Source organism: Ochotona curzoniae, unplaced genomic scaffold (genome assembly GCF_017591425.1).
Source record: "Ochotona curzoniae isolate NIBS_2020 unplaced genomic scaffold, NIBS_Ocur_1.0 patch49, whole genome shotgun sequence".
NCBI lineage: Eukaryota > Metazoa > Chordata > Mammalia > Lagomorpha > Ochotonidae > Ochotona > Ochotona curzoniae.
In genome coordinates, this window is record NW_024467027.1 from 1,426,921 (window position 1) to 1,439,995 (window position 13,075).

Consider the following 13,075-nt stretch of genomic DNA (forward strand, 5'->3'; position numbering starts at 1 on the left):
GCATTCTCTGGCCTTCCTGGATTTGGACTTGGCTCATGTTCTAAGTGTTTTGGAGGTTCTCCTGTATAATTTCATTGAGCACCAGTTGTATACCTTTCTTTCCTCTCCTTCTGGAAGGCCTATAAATCTGATATTTGTGTTCTTGATGTTGTCATTCAATTCCTGCATAGCCTTTGTGGTTTTGTTCAAATTTTTCTCCAGTTGATTAATAATCTGCCTGCTTTCATTCTGGGAATCTTCCAATTCTGATATCCTGTATTCTGCTGCAACAATTCTGATGGATAAGCTCTCAACTCTGTGCTTCAGGTCAAGGATCTCATTTTTGACTAATTTTGTTTCTGTGATCATGTGGTTTTTGAATTCCTTAAGTTCCTCCCATCATTTTTCATTGTCTCTCAAGAGGTTTATAATTATTTCTCTGAACTCCTTGTCAGATAGGTCGTCAATTTCTTCATCTGTAATCTCTGCGATTGACCAGGCCTTTTGGTGAATTTTTGGGGTGGCATTGGCTCCTTCCTCTGACTCATTTATTTTCTTTTATTTATTTATTTATTTATTTTTTATTTTAACAATCTTTACATGGTTAATTAGTGCATAAAGGGTCAAGGGCTACAGGAAAGTGGGTAAGACTATTATTTCCATATTGTTTCCTTCATATATCTGAGGTACAGGGGGATATTGAGGGAGAAGCCCCACCTGATTTCCCACCCACCCCAAGTCCCGCATGTGGGGCGTGCTCCGACATACTCGTTGAAGTGGTTTCAATAGGTCACCAGTTTTGAAATTGCTGCCAATCTTGCCTCTGCAAACATGATGAGGTTGTTGAAAAATCCATTAATTGACATTGTCCATCATAGCGTCTCTATTTGCCTGGTATTTTGTTGCCAATCTATAGCTGAGGTGGTTGAATAACTTGTTCCATCTTCTGTCCCTTCATGGTTAGGGTTCTGAGTCCGGCATTTCAATTGGGGAGATCACCAGAGAAACTTCATCTGAGGTGTTCCCAGGCCAGATACTTGTATGCACCAGCAAGCACAGGGCCCAGCACAGTCCATCACCCAGTCAGCTGGTAGTTGCAATTGCTCGGTTGGTTCTGTTTTCAGCCCCGCCTTCTACTGGAACCAATGGGTGTTGCAGTCCAGCCTGGTTCTGCACAGCACATACTTGGTCTTCACCTAAACCAGTGGGAGCTGCATCCTGATGAGAGCGGCCCACAATAACCCCCACCAGGCCAACCCCCTACCCTGGTTTGCCAGTATGTGTGGCAGACCAGTCCAATCTGACCCACATCCCCCCTGGTTCTCGTACATGGCAAATGGCATTGAAGCTTGGATCCATCTACCCAGCTCAACAGTCAAGCCTTCACGGGTGTGGTTGAGTGCCTCTCTGTCTAGCTACCCCAGCCCCTGTCCTAGTTCTCGTGCCTTCCCGTGGAAGTGGTAACCCAAGAGGGGGGGAACCCACTATTTCCCTCCCAGGTCTCTCACTCCCGGATTATGCACTTTCCAGGTGGTTCTGCAGTTTAACTTGACAGGATTAGCCCCCAGTGCCAGTTTCTGCCAGCTGATGCTATGGCTATGCCCAAACAGCCCTCTCCCATTCTAATTGTAGGTTGCACCCATAGGAACAATCAACCCATCCTGGCTTTTCCCTGGTCTAGTCCACATGAGGCACACGGGTGTTGTAGCCCTGCTTAGTCTGGTCTGCCCCCATCCCAGTTCATGCTCTCCAGTGGGAGTAGCTGTCCAGCAGGGGAACCTCCCCTTATTCCCCCGCTGGCTCTGTCCCCTCCCCTCCTGTTTCTCACGTGTGCTGGATGGGCACTGCAGTCACATCCGGCACAGTCAACCTCCTCCTGGCATTCTGTAGTGTGGACTGGTTTTTATCGCAACCAAACCTGGCTCGACCCTTACTCTGTTCTGGTGCTCGGATTTGCCAGTGATGATGTGAACCGATTAGCCTGGTCTGCCCCCAATCCATGCCTAATATATGCCAGTGGGAAACTTCTTGTGGCCTGCTCTGGGCTGTTTCCATTCATGCTTCTTGCGCTTACCCGTGGGGTCTGTGTCCTGCCAGAGGAGTTGCCCAGGCTCCTCCATCAGAACCTCTCCCAGTGCCAGATTTTGCGCATGCCAGTGGGTCCATGAGCCAGCCCTAGCCCAGTTCCTGACTAGCTTTCGACCCAAGCTGGTTCTTGTTGTTGGATATTTCAGCCCAGCCATGGCTCGTCCAGTCCATTCCCACATATGGCTCACACATGGTTCAGTAGGGGTTGCGACCTAGCGTAATCCGTCCCACTTCTATCCTGGTCCTCCAGGAGCACCAGACAGTGCTGGGGTCTGGTCCAGCCTGGTGCGTCCAGTCCCAGTCCACACTTGTGCCAAGGGGGATTTCACTGTTACCTGATCAGAATGCAGCCCCCATTCCAGCCCACGTGCTCCTTGGCAGTAGCCTTAATCCAGTTAGTGTGTCTACTGGACAAGACCCATGCCAAAGCTTTAGCATGAACTGGTATTTGGTGGTCAGCATTGCTAAGTGGTAACACATTCTTTAAAGGAAGAGGAACTGTCATTGGGAAACTTTAGGATGTATTCTACTCGCAGAAACACATCGGGTTCAACGTGGAGCCACATAAGCAGCAATTCAAACCACCAAAATCCCAGGGCTCCCCTGCCGGGCGGCCAGCAGGCAAAGCCTGGCACCAAATGGCGCCCTGGCCACCCAAGCCCAGGTCACCATGTGCCCATGATGGCGGGCATATGGGATCCGGGCATGAGACGCCCTGTCCCGGGACCCACCCGCTGCCGAGAGGCGACGGGAGGTGTAAGCTCCCAGGCCCAAGGTCGCGCTCCACCCCAATCCCGTCCGCCGCCCAATGAGAGTGGCGGGTGGGCCTGCCTAGCCAGGCTCCAGAGACCTCCCCCCTCGGTTGGTGTACTTACCCCGAAGGAAGCAGCCCTGGAGCCCCGGCAGGCCCAAGCCCGGGTCACCATGTGCCCATGATGGCGGGCGTATGACTCATTTATTTTCCTGTGACCTCGTCACATGTCTCTGTGATATAATGTATTGCTGGCTTCAAACCCTTGACCTCTGCTGCCACCTAGTGGGTGACCTGAGGTCTTGCTGTCCTATATTCCCCTACCCCTACTTCTTCAGTCTGCCGTCTTGTGGACTCTTTAAAACCAGGCAATATTTATGGTAGCTTTTGAGTGTCCCTTCTGTGGAGTTCTTGTGTCCTTGGGATTGGCGCTGCTCAGTGTTGGGGAGCTCCAGTTCCCAGGATCACCCAGGCTCTTTGTTTCTGTACCTAGTTGCCTTCTCCAACCCATCTACCCATATCCAAGCCTGCCCATATCCAAGCCTGCCCAGACCCAAGCCAACAGTTCAGGCACCTTTCACCATGTTTTGTCGCAAAATCAGCCTGCCTGTCACCTCCTGTTAAGGGTGGGCACTTCCCTGTGTTAGCAACTCACCGAGGTTTGCTCCCCAAATTTCGCTCACCTGATTTCACTCTAGTCTTCGCAGCCCAGGGCTCCCTCTTTGTCCTTCTCAGGTTGCTGATCCCAGTCGTTCGCATTCATTTTGCTGCTGTGTGCCACCTTTCTCAGTCCTGGCAGCACTGGGGGATTTCCCACAGTGTTCCTGTGGTTCTTTTCCTCCAGGGCTCACTTCAGACTGCTCCTGTCCCTAACTTTTAGGACCCTCGGTTACATCGGTCTAACTCCATTGGCCATCTTCACTCCTCCTCCAGATCAGTTGTTTCCAATGGTAGCTGATAATGACCTAGGAACCGAACTTCTTTCTAGATGTGGAGTTCTTAGTGCATTGAATGAAAATCTACATCCTTGTTTTGTGTGGTGTGCTCTACATGCTTGATTTCATTATAATTGGCTCTATTTAAATTTTCCCACAAGAGAAAAACAGGGAGTCCAGGAGAGCTGCTTGTAAGCCTGATGTTGTCTGAAGTTAATGACCCAAAGGGAGCAATTTTACCTCTGGAACACCTGTGCTGATCCTTTGGGACTATGCCATTCACTAGCACTCTGAGATCCCTAGGTGTCACATGCACATTCAAAAGGATGTGGTGCCAGAGCAGTTGTTTGCAATGGCAGATGGAAATCATTGTGGTAGAACTTCTCTGTGGATGTGGAGTTCTTAGTGCCTTTTGGAACACCTGTGAAGCTGCTTTGGAATATGTCATTCACCAATATACTAAGTTCTCTAGGTCTCACATGATCATTTAGCACTATGTCATGCCAGAACTGTAGTTTCCAATGGAAGTTGAAAATAGTTTGATTGCTGGACTTCTCTCTGCATGTAGAGTCCCTAGTGCTTTCTGTGGGATGCTCAATATGCTTGATTTCATTATACTGACTCTGTGGGCATTGGATGAGAAATTAGAAAGCAAGGTGTCTGGTAGTGCTGCTTGGACACCTTAAGATATGTGAAGTTAATGCCCCAAAGTGAGTTTTTTTGCCTCTAGAGCACTTGTGCTTCTCCTTTGGGATTATGTCATTCACCCACACACTGTGTTCCCAAGTTTCACATGCACATTCAGCAGTATGTGCTGCCAGTACAGCTGTTTTTAATGGTAGCTGAAAATCGCGAAAGCACTGGGCTTCTCTCGGGATGTGGATTTCTTAGCCCATTGATTGAGAATCTACAGCTTTGTTTTGTATACTGCGCTCAGAGTCCTTGATTTAATTATATCTGGTTCTATGGGTATGAAATGAGAAATCACAAAATATGGTTTTTGGGAGAGCTGGTTGTAAGCTGATGGTATGTGAAGTTAATGAAACAAATGTTGTAGTTTTCCACTGGCACACCTGTGCTGCTCCTCTGGGACAATGTCATTCACCAACACACTGAGTCCCCAAGGTGTCACATGCACATTCAGGGGTATTTGGTGCCAAAGCAGTTGGTTTGATTGTAACTAGAATGGCTTTGGCGCCGAACTTCTCTCTGGATATGGAGTTCCTACCACAACGAGTGAGAATCCACATGCTTGTTTTCAGCTGGATGGTCAACATTCTTGATTTCATTAAACTGGGCTCTATGTGCATGATTTAAGAAGTGACAAAACAAGACTTCCAGGAGAGCTGCTTGTAAGCCTGATGGTATGTGAAGTGAATGAGCCAAGTGGAGTCGTTTTGGCCCTGGAAGACCTGTGCTGCTCCTTCGGGACTATGCCATTCACTCACACACAAATTTGCCTAGGCATCACGTGCACATACCATATTACGTGGTGCCAGGCAGTTGTTTTCAATGGTTAGTGATAATGGCTTTGGCACTGAACTCCTTTTTTCTTTGTGGAATTGCCATCACATTGAGTGAGAATCTACATCTTTGTGTTTTGGTGAATGCTCAACATGCTTAATTTCATTAGAATTGGTTCAATAGGCATGAGAAGTGAAGTGAAAAAGTGAGTTTCAGGAGAGCTGATTGTGAGTTTGCTGTTAGGTGAAGTTAATGACCTAAATGGAGTAGTTCTTGCACTGGAAGACCTGTGCTGCTCTTTTGGGACAATGCCATTCACCAGCACACTGAGTTCCCTAGGTGTCACATGCACATTCAGCAGTGTGTGGTACCAGAGCAGTTATTTTCAATCTCACCTGGAAATCACTGTTGTGCTGAACTTCCCTCTTGTTGTGGAGTTCTTAGCTCATTGATTGAGAATTGAGAATCTACATCCCCCCCCTTTTTTTTTTGGTGGATGTTCAAAATGCTTGATTTCATTATACTTATCTCTATGGGCATTTGTGAGAAGTGACAAAAAATGGTTTCTGTTTAAGCTGCTAGTAAGCCTGACGGTATTGATGTAATGACCCAAGTGGAGTCGTTTTTTGGCTGGAACTCCTGTGTTGATCCTTTGGGACGATGCCATTCACCAACATACTGAATTCCCTAGGTGTCACCTACACATTCAGAAGTGTGTGGTACCAGAGCAGTTGTTTTCAATGTTAGCTGAAAACTGCTTGGGCACTCAACGTCTCTCTGGATGTGGAGTTCTTAGCATGTTGAGTGAATATCTACATCCTTATTTTGGGTGGGGTGCTCAACATTATTCCTTTCAATACAGTGCCTTCTATGCTCATTAGAAGTAAAGGGACAAAACAAAATTTCCTTGAGATTTGCTTGAAATCATGATGGTTTGTGATGTTATTGAACCAGATGCTGTAGCTTTGGCAATGGAAGATCTGTGCTGCTGCTTCAGGGCTATGCCATTCACCTTTTAGCACACTGAGTGAAAATCTACAACCTTGTTTTGTGTGGGGTAATTGACATGATTCCTTTCAATCCTGTTCACCCTATGGATATTAGATGAGCCCTGACAAAACATGATTTCCGGGACAGCTGCTAGTAAGTGTGATGGTATTTGAAGGTACTGACCCAAGGGGAACAATTTTGCCATGTTTAGCACGTTGAGTGAGAATCATCTTAGTTTTGCATGGGGTGCATAACATGGTTCATTTCTTTATATTGGGCTCTGTATTCATAAGACATGTAGTATCAAAACAGGAATTTCAGGAGATCTGCTTCTAAGCCTAATGGTATGTGAAGTTAATGAACCAAATGGAGTATTTTGCCCATAGTTTGCATGCATGCTGATTGTCTCAAGCATCCCCCAAATCCTCAGTGCCTGAGTGAGGAGGCACGTGGAGAAGGCCCAGGACCCATGAGCCTGGTCATTGTGGCTGGATGTGAGTGAATGTGGAGGAAAACAGATGTCAGACCAAGCAGGGTGGGTAAGAGTTTGACACACCAGCCCGGGTTAATGCCACCATAAAGGGGCTAAGGAGGAGCTCCATAGTATGAAGCCCGTGTCCGCCTCAGGCTCCAGGTGGCCATGGGGCCCTACTCTGTGCCCTACTGGGGCTCACCTCGTTGGATCCACTGAATCAGCAGGTGCAGGAGGGAGAATAAAGGAAGAGAGATGGAAAGGAAATCCTGCCAGTATCTGCCAGGATGCCCCACGTTCCCATCACCAAATGTTCCCTGGTACAAGTCCTAGATTCTTTTTCATTTATGATGCATTTACTCCTAAGAAAAGTAGGACACAGGTTAAAATCCCCTCACGCTGAACACCCACTCAATAGGATTTGAGGCCACACCCTCTGTCTTGCATGGCCGGCTTCCCACACAGGTGCCCGCTCATGTTCGGGATGATCCTCTTTCATTCCAGCTCCCCGCTTGTGGCCTGGGAAGGCACTCAAGCACGGCCCAAAGCCTCGGCTCCCTGAAGCCAACGAGGACACTCAGAGGAAGCTACTGGCTGGACCTTCAGTGCCTGCCTCTCAGCTTCAGCTTGTGATGGGATTGGGTGAGAGGACCAGGGTGCCTGGGACACTCAATGTCTCCATTCCTCTCTCTCTCTCTCTCTCTGCCCTTTCTCACTTTTCTGACTCTCTTTCTATCTCTCCGGCTAATGGTGAATCCATCCATCCATCCATGCATCCATCCATGCATCCATCCACCTATCAAACCATGGATCAATCGCTCCATCAGTGATCACAGTGAAATACTAACCAGCACTCTTAGAAAACAAATCTTTGTTTCATTTTTAAATATGAATTTATTGATTCCTTGGCGGATCGAGGAAGCCCCAAATCCCCGCCCCGACTGATTTCCCCTCATCCCACTCACAACTTGTCCTCTTGGGTTTCCCAAGGCCTATGTGCACGGGGAGCCCTTGTCTCCAAAGACAAGACCTGGCTGAGTATTCCCCGTATATTCTCAGCCCCATCTGGCTTTCAGTGATGGAGCCATGGGGCTAGCTGCCTGTATGCTCCACAACGCATTTGCCATGCCCTTTCCAGATCAAGTAGGTCCAGCCAATGTTGCGAGTGTGCGTGTGTGAGTGTTTGATGCACTGATCAATCAGCAAACACATGAACCAAGAAAGCAAGTGTCTCTCCCTGTTGATGCATGCACGAAAAGTATGTCCGTTATTGAGAGATGAGACCAGCACCCACAATCTCCCTGCAGGTGCTGACCCACCCCCGCGGATGGACACTCCCCTCCCACCAAGCAAAGCGCGGGAAAGACCCCTGCCACTAGGGAAATGACTAGAATCGCAGGAGCGGCCTCTTTGCCTGTTTGTTCTTCCTCTTGGGAGCTCTGGCTCTGCCTCTGCTTGCCAGACCGGGGAGCTGGCTGGCATTCTCGGGCAGCTGATGTGTTGGCTGGCCAGCTGAGCTGCACTGCCAGGAGCGTTCGTGTGGCGCAGGATGGCTGGTCGGCTGCACGCTGGGTCGTGCCTGATGAATGAGGACTGCCTTGCTCGGCAGGCTGGGCTCCACTCTCCTGAGGTTGAAGGAGCCCTTGGGCCGCTGCTGCTCTTGCAGGGATTTCCACTCATCTAAGCCGAGTTCCTGCATCCTCTGCTCCAAGTGCTGCCGGCCTTGTTCGGCTTCCGGGTCGGAAGGCTTTGCAGGCTCTGCTGGGGTCCTGGCGTCGTGTCTCTCTCGAGGCCCAGAGGCGGGCGCTCCCTGGCCCCGTGACACTTGCCCATTGGCCCCGTCCCATCCACCCTTGCGCACGTAAAAGAGCACGTAGGCACTTTGCTTCAAGGCCGAAGCCAGGCCACGGGCGGTGACCTTCGCGTCATCCATCTCATACCAGCGGCCGTCGCCAGCTTTGACGTAGCACAGGTAATGTCCTCGGTCACGACGCAAGCCCACGTGCACAAGGACAGCATAGAGCCTGTACTCCAGTGGCCCCCCGTTCTGCCGAGACAGGTAAGGCCTCATGTCCAAACGGTCAGGATAGTGCACCGGCTTGGCCATTTTGTCACGCGTGAAGTCAGAAAAGCGTTTCAAGACCAAGACGAGCACATCCCCACACGTGTGCAAGGTGAGTGTGCGGGAGGCAGGCGTCTTCCTGAGGCACGCAGCACAATCATAGGCGTTGTCCCCGTCCAGCTCTTCCGGGCTCACCAAATGCCGCAAGGCTTCCTGCACATTCTTGGCGGCCTGGATATCCAGCACGATGTCCAGGTAAGGGTCCCATGTGTCTGAAGTGCCTTGGCACTGGAGACATGTGACTCGAGACCTCCAGTGGCCTCCAGCTAGCTGATGGCTTAGAGGCTGGTCCTCAGAGGGCGCCAGCTGGCAGTTGAGGCCAGGCAGGCCTGCTGCCCTGAGGGCATCAAACATCAGAAACTCGTGAGCATCTTCTTGGCGGTTTCTGTGAAAGCCAATGCCTGACAGGGCTGGATCACGTGGCCGGGACTGTGCAGAGCCCAAGTGAAGTGACTTTCCAGAGCACAGAGCGTGCAGAGCTCTGAACGGCGCTGGCAGGTGCGGGAGTGCTCCTGAGACAGCAGATAATTGGCGAGTGGCGGGGTGTACGTCAGACACTGGAGGGCTGCATTCATGTAGCAGGCGTTCCCCGGGTTCTGCAGACCAGCCCCGATGCCGTAAGGTTCCATCCAGCACAGAGAAGCTTCCCCTCTGGCAGCCAGCTCTGTGTTCTCTGCAGCCACACCCTCGTCCAGCTGGGGCTCTTTCTGAGGCCGGGCTGACCACTTCCCTGGCACATACAAAGCCCCGCCTGGATAATGAGACTTACCCCCGAGTGCAGTGAAGCAGCCTTGGGCACTACTCCAGGGGCCATGGTCCCGAGACTTGTGCGCTGGCGTTCCACTCTCGCCTTCCCTCTCTGCAATCTTGCTCAGATCACGGACGCTCTCCCTCCACTCACCACCCTTATATAGCCAACTCGACCCGCGACCCCGCCCCCCAGCGGCCAGCTCCACCAATCAGCTTCCAGTGCGCAAGAGGTCAGAGGCCTGAGGGCGGGACAGCCTCCTCACTCAGGACTTCTCACATCACCTGCTCTTCTCCATAGCGCTGGGAGAGGATGGACTTACCACCATCACCTTGCTCTCTGTCCACATGGCAACCAGCGGGGGATGATGGCCTGGTTGATGCCAGAGATTTCACAAACAACAACAACCAAGAGTGATAGAACGCTAGGATGCCATAAAGCTTTGGTGAAAGTATCACCTCATGTCAGAGAGTGTGTGTGTGTGTGTGTCTCTGTGTGAGTGTGTGTGTGTGTGTGTGTGTGTGTGAGTGTGTGTAAGAGAGAGAGAGTTTGGAGACATGTATATTCGGTGGGAGATTGGTTCCGTTGCAATCCCACCAGCACAGGTTAAAATCCCCTCACGCTGGAAACCCACTCAATAGGATTTGAGGCCACACCCTCTGTCTTGCATGGCCGGCTTCCCACACAGGTGCCCGCTCATGTTCGGGATGATCCTCTTTCATTCCAGCTCCCCGCTTGTGGCCTGGGAAGGCACTCAAGCACGGCCCAAAGCCTCGGCTCCCTGAAGCCAACGAGGACACTCAGAGGAAGCTACTGGCTGGACCTTCAGTGCCTGCCTCTCAGCTTCAGCTTGTGATGGGATTGGGTGAGAGGACCAGGGTGCCTGGGACACTCAATGTCTCCATTCCTCCCTGTCTCGGTCTCTCTGTCTCTCTCTCTCTCTCTCTCTGCCCTTTCTCACTTTTCTGACTCTCTTTCTATCTCTCCGGCTAATGGTGAATACATCCATCCATCCATGCATCCATCCATGCATCCATCCACCTATCAAACCATCGATCAATCGCTCCATCAGTGATCACAGTGAAATACTAACCAGCACTCTTAGAAAACAAATCTTTGTTTCATTTTTAAATATGAATTTATTGATTCCTTGGCGGATCGAGGAAGCCCCAAATCCCCGCCCCGACTGATTTCCCCTCATCCCACTCACAACTTGTCCTCTTGGGTTTCCCAAGGCCTATGTGCACGGGGAGCCCTTGTCTCCAAAGACAAGACCTGGCTGAGTATTCCCCGTATATTCTCAGCCCCATCTGGCTTTCAGTGATGGAGCCATGGGGCTAGCTGCCTGTATGCTCCACAACGCATTTGCCATGCCCTTTCCAGATCAAGTAGGTCCAGCCAATGTTGCGAGTGTGCGTGTGTGAGTGTTTGATGCACTGATCAATCAGCAAACACATGAACCAAGAAAGCAAGTGTCTCTCCCTGTTGATGCATGCACGAAAAGTATGTCCGTTATTGAGAGCTGAGACCAGCACCCACAATCTCCCTGCAGGTGCTGACCCACCCCCGCGGATGGACACTCCCCTCCCACCAAGCAAAGCACGGGAAAGACCCCTGCCACTAGGGAAATGACTAGAATCGCAGGAGCGGCCTCTTTGCCTGTTTGTTCTTCCTCTTGGGAGCTCTGGCTCTGCCTCTGCTTGCCAGACCGGGGAGCTGGCTGGCATTCTCGGGCAGCTGATGTGTTGGCTGGCCAGCTGAGCTGCACTGCCAGGAGCGTCTGTGTGGCGCAGGATGGCTGGTCGGCTGCACGCTGGGTCGTGCCTGATGAATGAGGACTGCCTTGCTCGGCAGGCTGGGCTCCACTCTCCTGAGGTTGAAGGAGCCCTTGGGCCGCTGCTGCTCTTGCAGGGATTTCCACTCATCTAAGCTGAGTTCCTGCATCCTCTGCTCCAAGTGCTGCCGGCCTTGTTCGGCTTCCGGGTCGGAAGGCTTTGCAGGCTCTGCTGGGGTCCTGGCGTCGTGTCTCTCTCGAGGCCCAGAGGCGGGCGCTCCCTGGCCCCGTGACACTTGCCCATTGGCCCCGTCCCATCCACCCTTGCGCACGTAAAAGAGCACGTAGGCACTTTGCTTCAAGGCCGAAGCCAGGCCACAGGCGGTGACCTTGGCGTCATCCATCTCATACCAGCGGCCGTCGCCAGCTTTGACGTAGCACAGGTAATGTCCTCGGTCACGACGCAAGCCCACGTGCACAAGGACAGCATAGAGCCTGTACTCCAGTGGCCCCCCGTTCTGCCGAGACAGGTAAGGCCTCATGTCCAAACGGTCAGGATAGTGCACCGGCTTGGCCATTTTGTCACGCGTGAAGTCAGAAAAGCGTTTCAAGACCAAGACGAGCACATCCCCACACGTGTGCAAGGTGAGTGTGCGGGAGGCAGGCGTCTTCCTGAGGCAGGCAGCACAATCATAGGCGTTGTCCCCGTCCAGCTCTTCCGGGCTCACCAAATGCCGCAAGGCTTCCTGCACATTCTTGGCGGCCTGGATATCCAGCACGATGTCCAGGTAAGGGTCCCATGTGTCTGAAGTGCCTTGGCACTGGAGACATGTGACTCGAGACCTCCAGTGGCCTCCAGCTAGCTGATGGCTTAGAGGCTGGTCCTCAGAGGGCGCCAGCTGGCAGTTGAGGCCAGGCAGGCCTGCTGCCCTGAGGGCATCCAGCGCGAACATCAGAAACTCGTGAGCATCTTCTTGGCGGTTTCTGTGAAAGCCAGCAGCCAATGCCTGACAGGGCTGGATCACGTGGCCGGGACTGTGCAGAGCCCAAATGAAGTGACTTTCCAGAGCACAGAGCGTGCAGAGCTCTGAACGGCGCTGGCAGGTGCGGGAGTGCTCCTGAGACAGCAGATAATTGGCGAGTGGCGGGGTGTACGTCAGACACTGGAGGGCTGCATTCATGTAGCAGGCGTTCCCCGGGTTCTGCAGACCAGCCCCGATGCCGTAAGGTTCCATCCAGCACAGAGAAGCTTCCCCTCTGGCAGCCAGCTCTGTGTTCTCTGCAGCCACACCCTCGTCCAGCTGGGGCTCTTTCTGAGGCCGGGCTGACCACTTCCCTGGCACATACAAAGCCCCGCCTGGATAATGAGACTTACCCCCCGAGTGCAGTGAAGCAGCCTTGGGCACTACTCCAGGGGCCATGGTCCCGAGACTTGTGCGCTGGCGTTCCACTCTCGCCTTCCCTCTCTGCAATCTTGCTCAGATCACGGACGCTCTCCCTCCACTCACCACCCTTATATAGCCAACTCGACCCGCGACCCCGCCCCCCAGCGGCCAGCTCCACCAATCAGCTTCCAGTGCGCAAGAGGTCAGAGGCCTGAGGGCGGGACAGCCTCCTCACTCAGGACTTCTCACATCACCTGCTCTTCTCCATAGCGCTGGGAGAGGATGGACTTACCACCATCACCTTGCTCTCTGTCCACATGGCAACCAGCGGGGGATGATGGCCTGGTTGATGCCAGAGATTTCACAA

General features: G+C 52.0%; 1 protein-coding gene across 1 annotated transcript in view; it reads right to left on the reverse strand.

The window, feature by feature from the left end:
* The window catches only part of LOC121168078, a 73,181-nt gene extending 60,317 nt beyond the window's left edge, over window positions 1–12,864 (reverse strand). The window contains 3 exon segments of the mRNA XM_040997847.1: window positions 8,259–9,199; window positions 9,202–9,531; window positions 11,259–12,864. Coding sequence (XP_040853781.1) covers window positions 8,259–9,199; window positions 9,202–9,531; window positions 11,259–12,744 — 2,757 coding nt within the window. The 5' untranslated portion in view covers window positions 12,745–12,864.
* Window positions 12,865–13,075: the final 211 nt, after the last annotated feature.